Source organism: Pezoporus occidentalis, unplaced genomic scaffold (genome assembly GCF_034315485.1).
Source record: "Pezoporus occidentalis ecotype Australia unplaced genomic scaffold, CSIRO_AGI_Poc_V1 ctg12, whole genome shotgun sequence".
Lineage (NCBI taxonomy): Eukaryota > Metazoa > Chordata > Aves > Psittaciformes > Psittacidae > Pezoporus > Pezoporus occidentalis.
Genome location: NW_026912994.1, coordinates 7,725,497 through 7,748,722, shown reverse-complemented (window position 1 = coordinate 7,748,722; position 23,226 = coordinate 7,725,497). Strand labels below are relative to the sequence as shown.

The window sequence follows — 23,226 nt, the reverse complement described above, 5'->3', positions numbered from 1 at the left end:
CTCATCTCTGGGGACAGTCAGAACCTGTGCAAACCTGAATTTCAGATTCTGCCTGAACATAAGGTATTGGCTCCTTCTGAGAAGCTAAGAGAGGCTGAAGAGTTCTGATGTTTTCATTTCTGCTCCTCAGGACAAAACAATTAGAAGAACAAGCAGCTCAGAAAGAAACAGAGCATCAGGAAAAGCATCCTTTAACTTAAGAGAATCCCACACACAGATTAAAATCAGACAGTTGGCATTTGGGATGAGAAACACTCACAAAGGAAGAAAGCAAGCAAAACTAACAGGTTATGGACAATTTCCTCTAGACAAAGTTCATGTATATAAAGCAACATCATTCGTTAAAAAAGAAAAAAAATCCTAAAATCCTAGCTGTAGTAAGTAGTACTCCAAAGCTAGCAAGTTGCTACCAAGTTGGTTTAGCACGCAGCCTACAAATTAATTATACACAACTGTTTGTATATTATCATTAGCATCTTTCTTCTTCGTTTCCTGGTTACCTTAACTCTCCAGGTCTTTGTAAGGTATCTCACCACTGTATTTACCACAGAAATATCAGTTCTCTCTTACCTGGATGAATGCTGAAGCTCTCTTTGATGGATCCCACAGAAATTCAACAGTATTCAACTGGGTTGGACTGGCCCTCGGATCCAAGATACCAACTGACAGTGGAATATCTGTAGAATAAAACCCCTAAAATTTTAAAAATATTAAATTGAAGAAGAGAAAGCATTTCCACACAACTAAAAGATGCATGTGAAAAGGCAAGCCACCAATGATACACCTATCTGGGACCTATAATGCTAGATCTCCTTCCCACCCAAAGGCATACAGGATTCCTACGAGAATAGGATATAAAAACCTAAACACACATACAAATACTGCATATGTCATTCAGCCTCTCGCTTCCAAATGCTGCACAGGAACCATAATTAAATAGTCTCACCTATATCAAGGATGCGGTCCCCAGGCCGACTCCACCTCCAGCCCTCAAGCTGCTGATGCTCTGTGTACTGCAGGCGTCGATCATGGAAAACTACACGAATTATGCTCTGTTGAGAAAAGACAGCAAGCTGAACAATGTGATCCAGAGGCCCTTCTCTTGAGATGACTGGTTTTCCAGAGTAGAAAGCAAAAGCTGATCTGTTATGTTTCTCATCCTTAGTCATGAGGAGAGTAGAGGGTCCACCTAAGAGACCCATCACCATGTTTTTCAGATTCCTAAGGGACCCCTGAGTGAGACAGCAACACCCTTTCCCCTTCACAGGGCATGTCTACACTGCATAGCGCAGCCCTGTACAGCTTTCTGGGATTTGGTCTGGAAGTGTAATAGCAATGTCCACCTAATCTTAGGTGCCATGCCACATAGACATCACTATACTGCCTCTAAACCCAAAATAGCTCACAAGGGGATAATATTTAATGCGTCTATACCATTCCCCAACCCCAGTATATCCCACTCTGATTAGCACATGTGAAAGCCAGCTCACCTGTCCCTGCACCAGTGGAGCTGACATGCCCAGACACCTTGTCAGTGGGAATTAAACTTCATTCCAGCCATTAACAGCCAGTCATTGGATTTGCCCCAGTTAAAGTGTAGAATAGGAAAACTTCTGTAACAGGAGAATTTTCATCTCTGGTCTGCAATGGTGCAGCCATGTCAATAACTGGAGCAAAAAGGCTGGAATAAGGGCAATCCCGAGGGCAGACAAGTCCAAAGTACTCCTAACTAATATATCCTTTTGTATATTCAGAGTGCTACACTTGCATGAGTTAATGACCCGTTATGTTCCACTTTCTCAAGTCCATGCTCCTCCTAGGGGCTTCTGTATAAAATGAATAAGGAATTTTTGCCAATGAACCTGAGAAATGCCCAAATCAAACCCTCGCTCCAAGAAGCAAGCAAGCCACGGTGGGAACACCTGCAAAACTGGAATCCCGATCCACATGCTTCCTGACCTAGGCCAAAGACAAACAGGAAACTACCTAAACTTGGACAACATTTGAAATCCAGATTGGAATCCAAATTTTGCAACTAGTCCCAAAAGAAATCCTGAGGCAGAACAGCCAAGAATTGGGGAGAGGAAGGCTTGAACGTTGATCCAGAACCAAGATCCAGACCAAAGCTTTTGAATTTGAACTGTTTTGGGAGGGGGGAAAACAACAACAAAAAAAATCCCCCAAACCAAATGATCAAGTTCTGTATGTTCATAATTATGCCCATAAACAAAATAAACTGAAGCTATGCAAAATCTGCATCTCAGAACCATGTAAACATCAGGGTCCTCCGTTTGACTTGTAACAGCCCAGGCATGTTTCTGAGGTTACCAAGGGAGACAAGTCTGCCTCTCAGCAGTTTTGACCATGTTCGCCTCTGAACTTTGGGATTCCCCCAAACCCAGTATTCACAGTGAAACTCTGAGGCCCTGGTCACAAACAGAATAAAGGTTCCCCTGAAGCCCTGTAAAGCCAAGCTGCATAATCCCGTGAAACTAGCACTCAACAACTCTATCAGCCCTGCTCCCATTAAAAACAATGGCAAAGTATTTTCCATTGTCTCAGTGTGAGCAAGGTCAGGCTCTTCATTACAGGTTGTATGTAATAGCAGGAAGAAAAGAAATCTATATTTCTCCTTACCTTTACATATTTTGTGTTTAAATCTTGAAACTCTCCCAATTTCCTATTCTCAAGTAGACGGATTTCATAAGACTGACCTAGAGTTTAAGGAAACATTTCCAAGGTGTTTAATACGTTGTAGCAATGAGAGAGTCATGCTGGCATTTATGTGGCTGATAAAACATACGTTTGATCAGGGAAAGCTTATATTTGGTAACATAATGCATTTGACCCAGTAATCAAGTAGGCACTAAAGCACAGCAGCAATCTGAGGGAAAGGTTTGTCTTTTGGCATCTAAAAGCTCTCAGTTAGGGCATTGATCTTAGTCTGTCTCCCAGGGCTGCTACAGTTTCCTGGTCATCCTTCAGAAAGTCATCAAGGTGTTTGAGACAGTTGTCCCCCTGTGTCACAACACTGTAACAGCACTGCCTTTGTTCGTCCTTTCTGCTGAAGCAATGGTTGTGTGAAGAGCTAGCTGGTGGCACAACAGGTCTAGGCACTATTCTGCAGAGGATAACAACTTGGGCAAAGTCTTGCCTTCTTTGGAGAACAGTCAGGCCTGTAGGGTGTTCCAGTGAACCAGAAACACAAGATTTGTCCCATAAGACCTAGACCATGGCTGCCCAGAGCACAAATACCTTTTCAGACACACGTGTGGAAGCAGCAAGGGGTATTACAGCATGTGCAGGGACCAATTCCGGGAAGGGAATTCATATTCCAGCACCCACCACCACTCTCAGCATAGGAAAATTTAGACTGTTCAGTAGAATTCATCTACTAATTTATGAAATAACATCTCCCTCCAAGGCTGACAGCAGGCAAACGAGACTGATGTCTCGATACCTCATGCACAAATGGCTACGACAGTACAAAACCTCATTGTACAGGACCAACTCTTTACAACAAACTTACAGCCAGCACAGAGGCAGGACAGGATTATTAGGATTAATGGAGTATATGTATACCTTATAGCTAGTTTTTCTTGTTCACCTTGCTATCTTCCCATTTACTGAAAAATACACAAGGTAGGATAAGGCAGGCCCTAAGAAGGAAATCAGTTCGGGTTTTCTAGCTCAACCAGTATCTCCGCAGAACTGGCCCTGCAGAAAACTGCAAAGCAGCTGTATCTCCCTCTAAGCAGTTGCTACCAGCAGAGACAAAAAAATGCCACATTACTGGGTTGAGATCTAGAAATAGAAGATTTATGACAGCAGATATGTCAGAAGGGCACCACGTTTCAGGCAGATTCCCTTCTGGGAATCCCAGCTCTTCCGTTTGCCTGCATGAGTATGGACCATATCACTGGATCCCAGGAATAATTGTGCTTATTCAGCTGGCGGGGGGGGGGGGGGGGGGGGCAAATAAAGAGAGGAGAGGCCATACTGAAGCCCCAAATGTTTGCACAACACTCCTACTGATGTCAATAGGAGTTCTGCAAACAGGAAATGACCCATGAATCCAACAAGTGGCTTAGGGGACAGGGAGAGGGGAGAACAAACCATATGAAGTGACAAATTAAGCACGGGAAACATGCATAGATTTTAACCCACCTCTTTGAGCATAAGTAAACCAAGATGACAACAGTGACCTTCCTTTGAAGATTACTGGACAGCAAAAGTGCATTTTGTAATTGACAGTCCCAAAATTGAGGTCTTACGTGCTTTAATTCAAGAGACTTTCTAATGTTCCCTCTGATACACACTAATATTTTTCTCTTGGCAATTTTTAAAGAGATTTACATATCTGCTCACATAATCAACACTGTCGCATTAGCATAAAAAAGATCAAGCTCCAATTCACAAAAATGGTTTTCTCTCATAGAATCATAAAATTGTTTAGCTTGGAAAAGACCCTTAAGATCACCAAATCCCACCGTTAACCTAGCACTGCCAAATCCACCACTAAACCATGTCCCCGAGTGGCACGTCTGTTGTACTATGTACCTGTGCATACCTTGTACCTGTGTACCTATATTGTATGAAGTACTTGGCTACTCAATGGCTCAGTGGGAATAGATTTCACCAGCTATAAAGCAATACAGTTCATTACCTCAAACAAAGGTACACAGACAAGCACCTCTTGCACTTCCAGTTCATTCTCACACAAATACAAAGCTAATTAATCATTACAGAAAGTTAGTTTAGGATTTGAGACAATGAGCATCCAAGAGACTGTAAAACACATGTATGACTACTCACATGGTGTAACACAGAGAAATTAAATGGCATGAGATGTGCTATAAAGGAAGGCAACGGTAGAAGCAGAAGCACTGCCAGCCATTCAACAAGCATCTCAGAAATAAGCAGGGTTTTGGAACACCTTTTTTGCATTGATACACTCCTACTCTTTGGTCAGCCTTATTTGTAGTTCCAACGAGACAAAAGAAAATAATGAATATAAAAACATTGGCCATATTCCTTTCAAACTAGCATCAAGCACTCAAAAATTCTGCAGCATGCATCTTCCAACCACTTGAATGGGACAGGAATAATAATAAAGCAGCCTGGCAAACAGCAGGCATTGCACATCCGATGGGAGTGAGTTAGCTTGGACAGAGTTAGAAACAGATTCTGCCAACTGGTAAAAATAAAAAAAACAACCTGTAGTGGAGACAGAGTTAATATTAAATGGAAAGCCAAAGAGGAAATAAAATGCTTTGATGAAAGATATATGGGTCATCTGATGTAAGCCCTGGAACTCGGTTTAGGCCATGAAAAAACTCATGATATTTTATGCTAACTGCTTTCCCCTTCACCTCTGAATGTTTAACTCTAGTTACTACATAGAATTGTTATCAAAACAAGCCAAGCTTCAGAAAACATGCAGCTTATTTCTCTCTCTGTGGAACTCCGCCAGTGAGAATTTGGTCCCAATTCCTCACAATTCTTTTATATATAAACGTTTTGGTATTGATTTTGAAAAATTCATTCTCCCTAAAAATTATTTCAGAAAATCCACTTCTTTGTGGCTAATGGTACCCATAATTCATTCGCATAGCATGGACAATGTTCAGGTACTTGCACCTTTGTAGCACCAAACTGCTTGGATTGGGGATATTTTTCCTTGAAGAATACCTTCCAAACCTTCTTTACTCTACATTTTCCACCACCACTACCAGCAAAAGTCCTGAAATAGTGAATTACACTCTCAGCCCTGCAACTACAACAACTGCAGGGAAAGAAAGCTCTAAAGAATAATTAGTACTCGGATCTGTAAAATAAACTGTGTAATAGCGACCTAACTTGAAGAAAGCTGAACTCCCCCTGGCGTCAGAGGGCAAAGAAGACACTCAAGCTCTGGTACGCAGATCAATCCTGCATCACTGACTCACCAATACTAGCAGGCACGGCCAGACCATATTCTGCTAAATCTAAACCAATAGCAGAGTATTCTTAATCAGGTATCTGAAGCTGTAAATAAATGTGGCTGCAACGTGACTAAATCAAACCATACACCCAGTTCCCAAGACAGACTGCAAACAGCTAAGCCCCAAAACATACAACTGAAATATAAGGAGTTCTCCTATGTAGAGTTTTTCCACCTGTCTCAGATAGAAATACAGATTAATATAGATTAGACTACATCTTTCCAAGCCAATCCTTTGTGGTAAAGCTGAAGACATGGCAGAGTAATCTCAGAGATGCTGAGACTGCAATGATTTGATTGAACGGTCTTTGACAAAGTCAGTATCCGGTTCTCAGCTGAGAAGGGTTTAACATCCACTGGGCTCAGACGGAAGGAAGAACCTGACGAAAACACCTATGGCAATGGAGAGCAGCAGCTGCAGTTTTGGAGGGTCTCCCTTTACCAGGAGGACGTTCCACATAGCTGCATGCTAGTTTTACACCCGGTGCTAACAACCAGCAATTTGCAGAAATCCTCTTCCTTCCATGCTCTCAACACTGGCTATAGCTGCATCACCACAGGCAATACAGTTGGTGACCAGCCTGGTCTCTGGTCACGTTGTAATATTGGGCACATGCACACAGAGGTACCTAAAGCATGTCTATCACTAGCTAAAGTAAGAGGATATTCTGCAAGCTAAACCCCAGGATAGGCGAGGCCAAAGCAGTCGCCTGCCTGCCTGCCTGACCTGGTGCTCCCTTCGCACGGAGCTTGCTAAAACTCCTTTTCCCTACCTCAGACAGAGAACAAAATGATAATAAATACTTAGAAAACCACAGTAAATTCCTGAGATGCAGTTTGTCTCCCAGCTTCACTGAAAGCTTCAGGGGCACCAATAAAAACCTGGGTGGGTGATGATACACTGTAATTTGTGTTTTGAACAGACATTCCCTGAGCAACAGCAAATTTATGCAATCTCCTCCTAGGCTACAGTTTGAGCAACTCTGCTTTACGAACAAGAGTAGTGTCCAACAAAGTAGTAACCACCCAGGTTCAGAGAGTTCCTGCTTGGTGATTCATAAAGCAATCGCATCTATCTTAAAGAGGATTTATAGACTGCTTGCTTTTTCAGCTTTTATCATCTTTGGTAACTAACACACATTAAATGCAGGCTGGGACAAAAGAACTGAAAGTCAACAATTTGCTATAGATGAAAAATAATTTGGTTTAACACAGGAACACTTTCACCCACTCAAAAGGTACAAGCCATAATAGCTTAACTGATTTCCATTCCTGGGATTTAGTCAGCCATCAGGAATTTTAGGCCATTTCTGATTATAAAAGATTATCATTATTTCAAGCTCAAAGTTGCGTTTTGTTCAAAGATTATTTGCTCGACAGCCACAATATCTTGCTTGCTTTCTTTATTGTTTTGGCATTATGTTTCAAAGGCCACTTGCACTACGTATTTTGTGGTTTTCTGCATGATACAACGATACAATACGCTAATTTCCAACTAAGATGCTGATGTCCCAGACCAGTATGAATCAGGCCTTACTTAATCTAGCCAAGTAGTCTGCTTCCCTTTTCAGCAATTAATTAAACCCTAACCTTAGACTAAGCAATATCCCCAACAAAAGTCTGTGGAAAGATTAAAAAAAAATGACTGGGAGTTCTCTTTCTCAGAATGGATCCACACAGCACTAGACAGAACCAGCCTGGAAACTGTTTGATTATTAAGCCAAGCTGGCCAATAAAAATTCCATTTAGCAACTTTATATGGACATCCTAAATAGCGCACAGATAAAGGCAAAGGAATGCTGACAGTCAAATGCAGCACACAGAAGGAGGGGGAGGAAAATAAGAAAGCATTTATCCTCCCAGACCGAAGCACATTCAGCAGTCAGGAGGATCACCTTTGAGACAGCCAAATGCAACTCCTCAGAGTGTCAGGCACACACAGATATTTTTCTCACAAGAAAGATTAAGGAACCCCCAGGGTAAACAGGCAAGAGAGATGGAGCTGGCATCTGAACTTGCATGCTTGATTTCCCACACCTTTTTGCCAGCCGAAAGCAAAAATAAAACTTAATATAAGACTTGCTGAAGTGGCCCATGTGTGAAAGAAGGACAGAATCCTCCGTCTCCAGATCACAAATGGCAGTGGATGTTCTGCAGTTGCTTACTGCAGCCTCATTTGACAAGACGCTTTAGGAGATATTTATCCAGTGGATATTATGAATTCACCAGCTACACAAAAGGCCACCCTGAAAGCTTCCTCTATGCTAGGAACATGGAAATCCTGCAAAGGAGGACCAACAGTGGGAGAGGAAATGCAAAGGAACACAAGAGTCATCCTAACACTTTAGGCCCCATTTTGCCTCACACCTCATCTTGAACGCAGCACTGAGTTATAAGCACCCAGAGATAGAGAAGACTGAATACAGCCAGCCCTTTTCTGGCCATACCTTCCCAGTTTCTGGTATTCAGTGTCCAGACCATATCCATATCAGCCATGACCAGTCCAGTCCATGCCCAGTCATGACCAATGCTCCTCTTTTGTATGGTCTTCTTCCAAACTTACACTGTGGCAATAAGAACTGCAATTTACACATGCCTTGCTTTAGTATTCAGTCTCACCCTTCACCTGCCTCCTGGCTGTTTCCCTTTGCAGCAAAGCTACCGTAGCTCCACTGTGTTTCTGTACCCATCTGACTTCAGCACTGAGGATACCTGCCCTACTTGTCATTACCACCAGGGTAGCAAAGACTACAAGAACACAACAGAACAACTACTAACTCTACTACCACACCACAGTGTCTCATTGTCATCATGTCTCTTCATATGTTTTTCCTCCTTTTACAATCTGCCCCCAGCTCGAGAGGGTTTCCCAGCTCCCTCCTTGCTCTTTCCCTACCCCTTTCTTGTGGGAAAGCCAAACACATGCCTCAGAGTCAAGTTTGCTAGAGGAAAAATTCAATGCTCATTTACTATACGAACATTTGGCTGAGCCCTACTCTTCCCAGACTTTTGAAGATGGTCTTTTTTACAGTGGTGACACTTCATAGCTAACAGGCACTAAAAGAAACACTCATTTGCAGCAGTTTCCACTCAAAAGAGAGGGAGGTACGTTTAATTCCTCCAATACTGTAGTCTAACTTTGAATCAAGGACACAAAACCAGTTGGTAGACAAAGAAACACTCCCAGCTGCTAGAGTTCATTATGTGCACTTGGGCTTCTCTTGCATAGACCTCACCCATTTTGTTGGGCCCCACCTAATCTAAGACATGGTATAAACTGTGATTTTTAATATAAATTAATTGGTGAAGAAATAACGATGGAAAGCTGAAAAAAAAATATATGCCCTGTGAAAATAATTTCTTCCTGTATTTCCACTTCTCTAGCATGCACTTGAAACACCCAGGACTATCTTAGTCACATCTGTCCAGCTCAGAAAACCTCAGCCCCCTCTGTGTAAGTAAAAAATACAGGCTTTTTCTGGTTTCAACCTGTTCTAAGTCAATTTGGACAACAGGTTTTATAGCTCTGTAAGAGTAGCTTTGTGTCTAATATTTACTTGAGTTTCAGATAACTATGAAGAATGGTCCTGGGTGAGGGTGCTGAAGAGGGATGCAGAAGAGCTGAGTATGACTCCTAACCCCCTGCAGCAGCCTCCCTCAGATGCCCTCAGGTAAGTCACTTCCTTCACAACACTTCTACAGTAAGAAAGTGAGAGAAAACAAGTCTCACTCAGAACCTACCCATGTAGCAGGGGAGAAGGTGTGACTGGCAATCATCTCAAGGCAGACTGCACCTTCAACACCAGTCACAAATGTGGCATCAAGCTAGGACAAGAAGAATCTTACTGTCCAGACACTTGCTGACTAGTTTCAGGAAGACATAATAAATGCTTGGTAGGAAGCAAAGGGGAAAAAATAAGGTGTGGTTTTTTTTTTCCCCATCCTTTCGAGAAAAAGGGTACATTACTCCCCCCAAAATGTGTATTACTCCTATAAAAACAGCTAAACATGTCAAAACTACAGTACTCCTCAAGCTGCCTATTACCACCTAAAACGTGATTTTTTAGGACACCTCAAATTAGAGTAAGCTAACTGGAAAATTTCCATGTCTTCTCAGATTGATAGGTACATTGATACAAACATAAAATACTGTAAAATCACAGGCAAAATGTCACTATCATATTAATAGAAATCTCAAAATAGATATGGATAATGGCAGAAAGTTAAAAAGTAACATGGAACATAAGGAAAGAATTTTACAGATATTCTCTTACTTCTCACTACACCCAGAGGAACTTCTGAGCACTTCCTTCCTTCACAGTTACTGAAGATTTATGGAAGTGGGAGAACAAAATCAGTCTAGGGTTCCAGTAGGAGTTGTGCACAGGCTACAGTCCAGCAAGTTCACAATCCCATTTGAATTTCATCCAGATGTTAGCAACAGAAGAAAGGATTATAGAAAGAAAAGAAAACTTGGTTAAAAGACAACCGATATTCTAGTTTCCTAGGGACAACAGAAGTCAGATGCTCTACTTATGCAGAGGTGCCCTGTCATCTGAAGCAAGATTCATAGTGGGCTTAGGGATGGTGCGGTTTGAAGACAGCATTGTTTACCCTGGGCTGCCAAGTGAAGACAGAGCTGCCAAACATATGGGGAAATTGCTGCCAGCACAATTAATGGCTTCAGCTGAGACACCAGAACCTACTCAGAGCTGTCTTAAAAGTCAGGCAGGAGACAAATTCCTTCTCCAGACATGAAGAGGTGCAACACAAGAACCAAACCCATGGAGTAACTAGTCTCAGAAACGGGAAAGACAAACCAGCTTCATTAGACATTTTTTAAGCCATCCAAACTCAGGAAGAGAGTGGAAAGGGGTCAAGGAGCAGTACAGAACCCTACAATGATGAGGGAATCAAGGATGCATAGGTGGGCATCTACCTCATATTCACAGTGTCAGTGACATAAAGTCACTGTTGTGCCGGTGATCCCATGCGAGGGTGGAGTGCATGCTCACACAGGAGAGGCCACCAGCAGCATAGCTCCTGGAAATACCCAGGGCCTGGTCAGTAATGGCAGTGATTGTTAGGAAAAGAGGCAGCTCTTAGCATGGGACAAAGCAAAAATATCCCACAAATAGAGCTATAATTAAACCAGAAGCACACCCAAGCAGAGTTGGTCACTCAGCCTTCTCTACACTTCATTTAGGCAAATAAAGAATTGTTCCAGGAAAACTACAAACATTCAGACAGTTGTGACCCCATAAAAACTCAATTACGTAGGACTTAACGTCAATACAAACCAGCTTTTTCTATTTACTGTAAATCTCAGTGTTTAAAACTGGGTTCTCTGGCTGCAGAAGATTAGACAACCGAATTTGAACTTTAGACTTTTTAAAAGAGGCAAAGGTTCTTCTTTTGCCTTCTGTTGTAAGCAATTTCATCCCCTACCCAAGCAATCAGCAATCACCTTCAAGGTGTCCTCTTCACCTGCTCACTGCCCAGTGCTTTCTCCACCTTTCTTTGGAGCAGAAATCAGAACAGGTCTGCAGTGAGCTGAGGCAGGACAAAACCCAGCAGATTTTCAACATAACAGTTTAAAGTGTACCTGTTTATGCACATATGCCTCAAACCTGGATGCATGCATTTGCATCTGAGGGCTGAAATCTTGGGCTTTCATTTAAGTACGACCCAGACTAAAATTAAGTCCATCTTTAGCTTCATGAGGCATCTGTTGCTTATGTACCTCTACAACAATGCTCCCAATATTGCAGATCTTCTCAGATGTCAGTGGTTTTCTCTCATGGTGTGGGGTTTTGGCTTGTTTGTTTTCTGGACTGTCTAGGACTGGCAATAAAGATGACTCCTGGAAGACACTGTAAAGTAGAGATGGCCAGCCTGCCTAACCTTAACCAGCTGTATACTAAAATCCTCACATGGCCAAGAACCACACATCTGGAGAGCTGAACAGAGCCCGGGAAAATTGTACAGGCAGGTGGCAGCCAGTGACTCCAAAGTACCACTGTGGGACAGGGCTGGATTTGTCATACAGCCTGCCCTCAGTGACCCCTTGCTATCAACCTTAACCACCCTTTGAGTAATTTAGATCCGAGACTCTGAGCCAACCCAACGCTGGTCATGAAACACAATCATGGGTTGAATAGCTCACAGTCCACATGTGGTGGACTAGCCAATTCCCTTGGGCAATGACTTTCAGGTTTTTGTGGGTTTTGGCTTTTTGATTTGTTTTTTAAAGGGATAATTTTATTTTCCCACATTTATTAGCATGCAGATCTACTGTACAGTGCTTTTTTCCTCCGCATTCCTCCTGGTGCAATTTCTGGAACCACCTTCAGTACTCCCATTTCTGTCCACATTTGAAACTAGTTTCAACCAGCCATGGTCAAACCACACCCCATATGACTGCACACCATGGAATATGCAACTGCATCAAGCCCTCTTGCTAAAGCAGTGGTTTGTAATATGGTTGCTGGTTGATTGTTTGTCTGAAAATCCCTATCCACAGGAGACACTGAAATAGCGCTAAAAGGCAGGCTAGCTCCAAAAACGTTAGGCGATGTCTGTGCAGCAGACTTCTGGACAGTGTAGCTGTTGACAGACGTGATCCCTGACCAGAGCAGCAATGCCAGCAGCAGCTCCTAATGCAAGGACAGGACCTTTACCAGTTCTGTGCACTGAAAGCAGAGTGACGCTAGGACACCATACTAATAGGTCTATACATTGTCCCATCATATGAATAATCCTGCTGAGATCCAGTAAAAATCACTTAATGTAGGAACTGCTCTAAGGATTAGCAAACTAAGATCATGTTGAATTTGGGCTAGCAGGACTCCAGCTCCAAGTTTCCCAAGGAACATGGGAATGCATGGCAGAGAAGAGATCAGGAAAGACAAGTGTAATGAGTCAACCTTTGGAAGCCAAGCTACGGATTTGACTCTAGTTACTTCATTTACAGGCTGGTTCTAGAGCTGCAGCCAGCAAGCACTCATGGTTTCAAACTGGAGCAGACAAGCTGAGGAGCCTGCTACTGCTGAATGTCCCCAAGTCAACTTAACACAATAGCTAAGCTCACTCCTCTGTGCTCCCTCAGAAATGTTCCCCCTGCTCTTGCTGAAAACTCTGGTTTCCAGCTCAGGAGTCTTCTCAGCTTCCTCCTTGACCTTTGTGGAGGGCCCAGGCCGAAGGCCTCTTCCTCCTCAATGCCACTGACCATCTCTCTGGGTCTATCCAGCGAAAAGCAAGGCTCGTGAGAAGTCATTACACTCCACAAGCCTGAAGCCCTCCCACATTTGTACACAAACACAACCACGGGACAGCCCTTCTTCCTAGCCCATATGAAACCCTTTTCGACATCATCTGACTGTCTCCTCCAGTTCTTCTATGCTACTTGGCCTTAAACTTGCCTACCCAGTTCTTTCAGCTTTCCCTTCTCCATAGCCCTGTCAGACCTGACCTTTTTTCCATCTAGTTGTGCACATGGACCATCTCCTGAGCTGGTCCACTCACCAGCCACCACTGAACCAGTCACCTGTGGAGCATTTCAGGGCAGGGAGCAGAGCGCTTCATGGTGACAAATGGTCAGTTACCAAGTGGTGAAGAGCTCAAGTCAGGAAGGAACATCTGGACAGCAAGTGGTGGCACCAGTCACACAGCAAACAGCAAACCCCAAACCCAGTCCTCATAATTTGGATAAATAACCACATGGGATGTGAACTGCTTTGTTGAAGCTGAGACAGCCACTCTGCATTTGTATGTGCCTTACTAGGAGCCAGCTGTGACTGATGCTCTCTATCAGAGCAGACAGGGTGGAGGGACATCCATTAATGAAGTTACCCATTTGCTAAAGTAATCCATCACAAAACTCAAGCATACAAGGAAGAAGAGAAGTTTTATGTAACAATGTTTGGCCAGACCATGATAAGAGCAGAAAGAGGGTAAGGTGCAAGAGCTGTCCCTTTGCTTGCAGTCAGCATAAGGTGAAGGGAATGGGCTAAACTGCTCCATGAGATGGCTATGGTACTACAGCTGGGTCACAGAGCTCTGGAGTCGGTCAGCTCTTCTGCTGGTAGTATTGGCTCCAGTCCCCTTCACATACCTCCCCCAGGCTCATACAATCCAATTCAGTTAGTGGGATTGATTTTCTGACAGGGCCTTTAACTTACATGGACCTCTAGCCCAGGCAGAACAATAGAGATCAGTGTGACAGCACTTGGGTGGGATTCCAGGGCATGTGTTGAGCAGGTCAAAGTAAAGAGGTGCAGCACCCTCCTCTGGTTTTGGAGAAGGATTGGGAAAATACCTACGCAACAGGTACCTGCTGGAAAACTGTCGCTCAAGAATCAAAAGAGGTCCCCATAGACAAGTGTTGCTGAAAGAAGAAAGTTTGACTCAGGCACTTTAATTTTTGCTTTTGAAGAGACACAATTTTTTATTCCAGAAGGTCAATGCATGAGGTCAATGAATTGCTTTTAACATAAATGTCATGAAAAAGACCAGATACCCTTTTATGTAGAAGTTCCTAAACAGGAACTTTTAAGTGAAATGGGAGATTACCTGTCAACTCAAATGGATTCTTTGTCCTGGAATTGCAAGACCAATCCTCATATATTTTTAACCCCACACACTGTCTGCACTGAAATCCCACCAACAGAAATTAGACTCCCCAGCTCTGTCCACAGCTGGTTGAAAGGCATGTCCAGCATGCTGTTCTCCCCATATCTGCAGTCACCCTTAATGAACCCAACAAGTTTCCCACAGCATATCCACATGGGAGTAGACTCCAGCCCCTTTTTCCTAACTAGCACAGGAGAGGGATTTTGGTTTAAGGGACTTAGTATCACAGTAGACTACCTGTCAGACAAATTTACAGTCAAGGCCTACCCTTGCTACCTGAAAGGGTCAGTGCTGGGAGCAAAAGTGCAGCCAATGGTGTGGACTCTGAAGCAACCTGCTTGCGTGGAGCAAAATGGCTTTTAAATTAGGTACATGGCAAGAGTTCAAGGCGGGGGGGAAACAAAACCAAAACAAATAACCCCCCCAAAAAAATCCAAACAGCATCCATCTATATACAGACAGCCTTGAATTTCAGGAGGTTTGGGGTTGTTTTTTTTTCCCCCCAAGAAATCCAGAGCATTTTAGTGTAAGGAGGAAGACATATTTCTTGGGATGTTAAATGAGGTAAGGATGCTCCTGTGAAGATGGCAGGCAGATGCAAAGCTCTTGCCAAGAGGAACAGAAAGTAGCAAGCTATTCAACTGTCAGAAGTTCACCACCTTTTACCACTGATCACTCTAAAGACCCTAGGAAGAAGTGCTGTTTCCATCCACTGTGGCAAGCCAACAGCACTACAGAGTGCCCACATCTTCCCCCCACTACCTTCCCAACTCTGCCCCACTGCACAGCTCCTGCCAGACTCATCCCTTCTTTGTTCCTTCAGGCCTGTCCAGCTTCATGCTCTCCAGGGTGTATTCTGCAAGGACACATCCCACCTTCCCCCTTGAGGGATGAAAGACAAATGCAGAAGATACCCAACAGCTGGTGGTCTGGCAAGGAAATAGGTCAGTACTGTGTCCAGTTGAAGCTGGAGAAGGCCTAACACAACACAGTCTATCTGCAAAGGCAGCAACAGTCTTACTTTGCACAGGAAAGTGTAGATTACTCTAGTCACAACTTTTGTAGTTGGAGTTTCTGTTCATTTGTTTGGGGTTTTTTTGTTTGTTTTTTTTTTAACTCACTGTATTGTGTGAAGAGTGGTCTAACTTTTGCCCCCCAAAATAAGTTAAAAAAAAACAAAAAACAACCAGAAACTAGGCACTGCCTCATGTATGCTAAAATGTTTGGCCATCAACTGCTTTTCACAACAGAAAATCTTTTACTCTGAAACAGGACAGATCTGTGTTTGACAAAAAACTTCATTTCCATTTCACCCTTGATGTGCTCTGTATCACCTCCTGGAGTCTGCTATTTGGACGGATTAACGGGGAGAACACAGTCATCTCTAGCATCTTTTGATGCTGAGAGCCAGCGCAGTGCCAGCTTAAGCAACAGGAAACATCTGGCTCCTTGAGCAGAGCCTGTAGCAGTTGGCCATCTTTCCATGGGGGCTCCATGCCTCCTACCAGCTAGCAACACAGATCCAGCAGCCAGACACACCTGAGGTCAGAGTCCAAAGGAGGTCATGGCTCTGCTTTGCACAAGCATTCACAGAAAACCTAGTCAGAGAAGCACCAAAGCAAGCCTCATGCTCAGTGCACAAAAAGCTTAAAGAGCTGGGACAGTGCCCTGAAGCACGAAAGGGTCTCAGTAGCAGGGCTGACAGCCTTCAGCTTGTAAACAAAGGCATTAGCCTAGCAACAACCTGGTAGAAAATAAGTGTAGTTAGGGTTTAGTATAATCTGTGCCTGGAGAGGTCGTATTTCTCCCAGGATGCACACACAGGAGGCGCTGCAAAATGACAGTCAAATACCAACCACAGATGTATCTGCACAAATTCTGCCAAAGGTAGAGGGGGAAGCCAAGGGAAACACATAGTGCTTGTTTATCCAGGAGTAAAAATTATCCTATGAGGTCAGTTATAAAGGACTTTGCTGCACTGAACCCAAGCAACTTGACAAGTTAGGAACTGAGCACTGCCACATCACCCAGCCAGTGGGAGCAATGTCATACCCTGCCCAGATCACCAAGGAGCACTTGGATACCTGCTAACTCATGCTCTGACAATGCCCTCCAGCAGCGCCTGGGGACTTGCAATGTTAAGAGCCCTCCCCAACCCAAAGTTTGCCAATATGCTTAATTAAATCGACCTTTTGAGATCAAGGTAGGAGGCTGCAGCTTAGGTTGTCAGAGATCAAGCACAGTACAGGGAACTGTGCATGGTATAATGCTGCTCTAAGTAAATGGTTAAAACACTGGTACTTGATTATTTTACAACAGTATATAAATGTGAAAAATTAAATATTCCTCCTTTCCTCCAACCCCCTCCCAATCTCTATCCCTCTTTTTCCCCATCCCACTACCCCCCAGGTAAGGCACAAGTATGAGATTAAATCTGTCTCATTAACTGTTCCCGGCAAATATACCCTCCTTCAGTGTAGTGCAAACCCCACCTTGGTTGAGATAGGTCAGGGTTTCTTCATGCAGTTTCACAGCAGGTGATGTGGCTGTGCAGAGGACATACTGAAAGGGTGGCAATTTGGCATCATTCTCAGGAGACAGCTGAGGTTCTTCCTGCTTGAAGATCGGCAGTGCAAGGACATCTCTGCAACACAGAATTCACACACATTCACTCAGAGAAACTTGATAGAATCCTAGCCTCAACCTGTGCTTGATTCTCATGCTCTGAGATAACAGAAATGGCCTCTGGAGAAACAGCAACTTATGATAGCTAAGCAAGAAAGAATTCAGCCTGTATAATGTAATAAGGAAACTTCTGCCTCTTGGGTGTCAGCACTGGACACAAAAGAACACAGCATTAGCAAAATAGAATATTTCTGAGAATTAATTTATGTTTGCTAAACATAAATTGGATCTATTTTTCAATAAAGCAGTCTTCCTGATGAGGAAAAAATGTATCAAAAATAGATTATTCATCCTTGTGGAATTACATTTGTTTAAGAGTTCTTGGGTTCCCAGATGAAACACCTTCAGGAAAATAAAGGGCTCTTTATCATGACAGCTAAGTGTCAGATTAATAAAATGCCTACAAGTAGCAGCCAATATGAGAAGCAGACACAGCTCTGATGTAGAAAGGAGACATTCAGGTAAATGATGACATGAACTGCTGGGTTAATTGACTCATAACATCTCTTTGCACTCTAATAAACCTGGTCCCAAGATCTCATATAGCTCTTAAGTTAGCATCGGGCTACCTTCATAAATGCGCATGCACACAGGTGCTCAGGAGCAGCTTCACTAGGACCTGAACACAGTCCATGTTCTCACTCCTTTATAAGATGTTCATGCTGACCTGCCTTTTGATTCAGCGTCAGACTGATCTCAATCCACACTAATCCCCAAGCAGAACACGTATTAGCAAGGCTGAGAGCACAACAGAATGATTAGTACAAAATGAGATGCTAGGAATAAGCATCCTTATCTCAGCATGTCTGATACTGAAAGACCACATTAGCCTTTCCCATGTCCACATTTCTGGTCATTGTGTCCACCTACTTAGGACATTAATACCCTTCCAAATTAGGAGGATTATGCTGAGCACAGAGACAGTTCAAAATAAGAAGCAACTCTTTTTTGCCTCCTCCATTTCCTCTAGATGTGTGAAGACTTGAGACTCCCATTACAGAGGCTCCAGTTCTGCTCCTTTCAGTAAACCCATACACAAAAAGCTTCAGGACCATGCTGGCATGTACGGACATGCTCCCTATGGAAAGAACATTTAGAATTTTCCCCTAGCCTGTTCAGTTAATGATCCACCCTGTGTTCATTCGTAGCACCCACAACCTTGAAGGCTACCCAGGTCATGAGTGAAAAGGTGCAGCAGTTTACAGCAAACTGCTGAAGTGCCTGATTCAAACACAGGTACTCCTATTTATGGCAAAATAAAAGCAGAGAGCAAACTGCGCCATTTCAGATACAGACAGGAGAAAAGAAACACTCATCTCTGCATTTTCTCTTACAACCCTTCTGTATTATCACCAACTCAAAAGCATCCAGCCCCATTTGCTTACTGGCAATACTGACCTAATCACAGATCTTGACTAACTGCAGCCACAGAGAGGGTTTTTTCTCCTTAGTGGTGATGATTTACTACAGTAATGAAGTGACAGAAATGCCTACAACAGATCTCTGAAACAGATCGCATTGCTCTACACACATGCAGGATCCAATACCTCTCCAGAGGACAGCCACTCACCCCAGATGCCAACATTTGCTCTTAACACACTTGTCTGCACAGTGCTATCAGAATGAGTGCTGCTTTCCAGATGAGAACAGGTCAAAATCACTGAAGCCTGAAAGCTTCTGCAGATCTGCAGAAACCAGCACACAATCTGGCTCAGGTTTAACAGTTAAGGTTGAGATATTTGTACACCTATTCAGCTGAAGCAGTTATGAGATTTAGGCAAGGTGAAGTCTAAATCCAAGTACCAAATATCATATTTCACTCAATACTCTTAACACCCTTACACTTGCTGGAACAGCTGCGCTATTGCCAAGGACTGTAAGCATGGAGGAATCCATGATTTGGTTTCCAGAAAGTTTCACCATATTAAAGCACTGACTAAGCCACACGAGTTAATTTTTATTCCTGAACTAATGAACTAATGGCCAGTGGTATTCACAGCCTTGGATCAAACCCTTCTAAAACATTTCACCTTATTAAAAGCACTCAGATCTTAGAAGGATGTGAGCAACAGATCAAGGCTCAGAAGAATGCGAAAGCTGTAGTTATACAAGCCATCAAAATATTTGTTCAACTCTCTTCAGTCCAGAGTTGCAAATCAAGTTTTTGAAAAAGCAGGCTTTTACAACAGCTCCTATCCTTAAAAAAGGGGGATAGGGGGCAAGGGGATGAAACACCGTTAAGACTCTCCCAAGTTTCATCTTTATGCTAAAGCTTTACAGCTTTGGTCTTAGCCAACTGTTAGCCCACTTACATGGAAAGGAGAAAGTTATTTAAGAGTTCAGTCAGCTGGCAGAACTGAGAGCAAAATACATACTGGGTTTCCACAAAAACAAATGAATATTTACAAGGACTTTTCTGTAGTAATGTCTTGCTATAACTACAAATACCACTGAGGTGTGGCAGAATTTACATGGATGTCTAGATATGCACAACACCTCTGATGTCTACAAGGTATAATTGATACAAACTTTTCCTACAGCTACTTCAAGGTTTGTACTGTTTCAGCTTCCTGTGCAAAGTCATTACAGGTATGGAAAATCTTCAGAAAGGTAAAGCTCAGAAGAAAAACACCCCTCGAGAAATGCATGCCTTCACACATTCCCATGGAGAGTAAAGTAGCCAGAATTACAAAACCCAAAGGTTTTATTCAACTGACCTTCCCTGAAACACCTGAGGCCATTCCTGCCATAGAACTGGTTTTAGAGCTTCCACTCCCAGATCAAAACCACCACTGTCACAGAGGCAGGTACTCACTAAAGCTGAAGTTTGTTCCTAAAACATCAACAGGTTACCTTCATACTAGCAGCCTTCCTGCCAGAGCAGGTCTCCTCTATTGCCTCCAGCTAGCACCAAACAGGCAAAAATAATCTAACGTTTTCTGGCCAATTCAAAGGAATTTGAGTTGTGGGTTCAAGCCTGACACAGACTTGATCCTGTAGCAATCGTACTACAAATCCATGGAGTTAATCAAGCAGTCTGAGCACCATAAATGCTCTCTAATGCAGACACAGTGCACACAACTACCAATGCTGATGCTCCTCTGCTACTACTCTTCCCACTGTCCCAAACTAGTCAGATTTGCAAATCCAAAGCAAGAGAGAACAAGACTTTTGCCACATACATGCTGTTAAGACAGACACTGGGATAGAGCGAGGAGGTGAAAAACCTTGTACAAAGAAGTGGAGAAGCTGCCAAAAAGCAAGAATCTCATGGCATTATTATTATTTAGTAAAATAAATAAATCTTTTTCAAATACACTGATAGCTAATAGTTAGGATTGTGTGTCTCCTTGAAACTGAAGCATTATCTGTGTTCCAAGTGCTCTGCCGACAAACTCAACGTTCTCTCAACAGCAGTTATTTCGGGGTACACTTTGAAAGGAAGGTTCTTTAGCCTTTAGTCCTCCACTGCTGCAATTCAGCAAATTCACACACCAGCTGAGAGCTCAGCTTTACATGTTCTCAGAAAAAAAAACATAAGCATCCAGCAGAAAGGAAGCTCCCAAAGTTGCCCGCTTTGACATCTTTTGGAGGGAGGAAATACAGGCTTGTGTTACACGTTACAACGACTATTGTTCAGCAGCCCCTGTGCTTGAATTAGGCACATTTAATTAAACACAAATGTGTGGAGGCAGGAAAAAGCTGGTTTAGACAAGCTCAGAAAGTGAAATTTTGAGCTTTTTACCCATCGTCCCAAAAAGAAGAGAAAGAAATCCCATCCTCAGAAAACTGGATGTTCTCTTAGCTGGCCAACAGACACTCTCCACAGGCTTTTGACAGCACTTTGCAACTAGCGCACCTTCTCCCTGCGAGCTGCACCACCTAAGCCCTTGCGCAGAAGGAAGCCGGCAAAAGCAGAAAAGCAAAGCTGCAGAGAGTTGTCTAACGAGGTGCAAGAAAGAAAAAAATAACTAACATAAAAAGAAGGGGAAAAAATAAAAGAGCGCCCGCACTTCTCAGAACGAGTCAGGAACGCTCACCCCGGGCGATGCGGCTGCTCCGCTGGACGCCGGGTACCGCCAACGGGTACCGCCCGGGCAGCCCGACGAGCAGGATGCCTCGGAGCCAGCAGACACCCTCCCCTTAACCCCCGTGCCCGCCTTAATCCCCTTAACCGCTCGGGGGTTCACGCAGCCCGGCGCCGGCGGGAACTCACCGCAGGTAGCTGCCGGTCGAGTGCTGGTTGTAGTGTTCCGGCTGCGTGTGCCAAAACAGCATCTTGGGGGCGGCGGGCGAGGCGGGGTGAGAAGGGGGGCCCAGTGCCGGCGCGGTCGCTGTGGCCGGGCGGCAGAAGGGAGCCAGCCGGGCTGCCCACCCGAAGCACCCCAAGCACGGCTGCGGCCAGCTGGAGCCACGGTCCCAGCAGCTCCCTGCGCTTTTATGGCTCAGACCCGGCAGCCGCGGGTTGGCCGGGCCGGGGCGCCAGAGCAGGTCGAGCCCTCCCCTCTTCCGCCCCGTCCCGCCCTACCGGCACGCTTGGTCCGCGCGCACGAGCGGGTCGGGGCGGGTAGGGGTGGCCCGGGGCGGAGGGGTGGGCGGAGGCGGCGGGAGGTGGTGCGGCCCGGGAACGGTGCTTGACGGGACGGTGTGGCAGCTAGATCGGCGGGAAGCCCTGCGGTAGGCAGCGTGCACCCCCGCTGCGGGCAGCGAGGCGTCAGCGGGGCCCGGGGGCATGGGGAAACCCCAGCTCCGATGGGAGCCCCGCTCCGATGGGAGTTGCGATCTGTCCTCCAAATTGTCCATGCTTTTTAAAAGCGAACCTGTTCGCGTCGAACAGGCGGGGTGCCCTGGGAACTCCAGCTGACATCTGAGGCCAACCGTAAAAGCACTGCTCAGGTTCCTTTAAAGTCTCTGGGTTTTTTTAAGTGAAGGACAGTTGATTGTGTTAGCTCCATGCTGTGTGTCTCTTACACCACCTGTGCTTCATGTTAATATGAACTTTATGTCATCACAGAATCACAGAATCATTCATTGATGTGGGTTAGCAAAGACCTTAAGATCATCTAGTTCCAACCTCCTTACCATGGGCAGGGACACCTTCCACTAGACCAGGTTGCTCAAGACCCTGTCCAGCCTGGCCTTGAACACCACCAGGGATGGAGCATTCACAACTTCCTTGGGCAACCCATTCCAGTGCCTCACCACCCTTACAGCAAAGAACTTCCTCCTTTTATCCAATCTAAATTTCCCCTGTTTAAGTTTTAACACATCACCACTTGTCATTTTACTACAGTCCCTAATGAAGATTCCCTCTCCAGCATCCTTGTAGGCCTCTTTCAGACACTGGAAGGCTGCTATGAGGTCTCCACGCAGACTTCTCCAGGCCGAGCAGCCCCAGTTTTCTCAGCATGTCAGGGGATATTTTCATGTAGGAGAGTGAGATGCAAAGTAATTTGCTGGAGGACATGCAGGAACAAGAAGACAGCGTCAGAGACTAAACCTCACCACTAACCCTCCAAAGCCCTTACGTCTTTCCTAACTCACCCGCCCTACTCAGTAAGAGAAATCTGTTTCTTTACCTCTTCAAATTGCAGATCCTGATCCTCTCCACAAGGCTATTGATAGCCATCATTTTCCCACCCCCAGCTCTCAGGAAATCTTCCTGTCCCATCAATCCTTCTTATGTTTTATACTTCAGGGATGGGGAACAAATTGGTAGAGGGGGTTCCCCATTTGGTCATGTCCTCTTGTCTGTCCACCAGCAGGAATGGAAACACCCTTGATTACTCATTAAAAATGTTCCAGTCAGTTTTGCAGGAGAAGGCTTCCCACCCACAAGCTTCCTGGTCAAATTTCAGGGAATAAAGGCAGTTTACTCAGGGTAACTGTTGGCATAGATTATTGTGTGCTGCCATATTTTACAGCCA

General features: G+C 44.3%; 1 protein-coding gene across 1 annotated transcript in view; it reads right to left on the bottom strand.

The window, feature by feature from the left end:
- TFCP2L1 (transcription factor CP2 like 1) overlaps nucleotides 1-21,725 on the bottom strand; it is a 32,038-nt gene extending 10,313 nt beyond the window's left edge. Inside the window, exons 1-5 of the mRNA XM_062607119.1 lie at nucleotides 21,516-21,725; nucleotides 17,107-17,258; nucleotides 2,638-2,714; nucleotides 947-1,052; nucleotides 571-677 (exon numbers count right to left, since the gene is read on the bottom strand). Coding sequence (XP_062463103.1) covers nucleotides 571-677; nucleotides 947-1,052; nucleotides 2,638-2,714; nucleotides 17,107-17,258; nucleotides 21,516-21,577 — 504 coding nt within the window. The 5' untranslated portion in view covers nucleotides 21,578-21,725. The remainder of the gene's footprint in view (nucleotides 1-570; nucleotides 678-946; nucleotides 1,053-2,637; nucleotides 2,715-17,106; nucleotides 17,259-21,515) is intronic.
- Nucleotides 21,726-23,226: the final 1,501 nt, after the last annotated feature.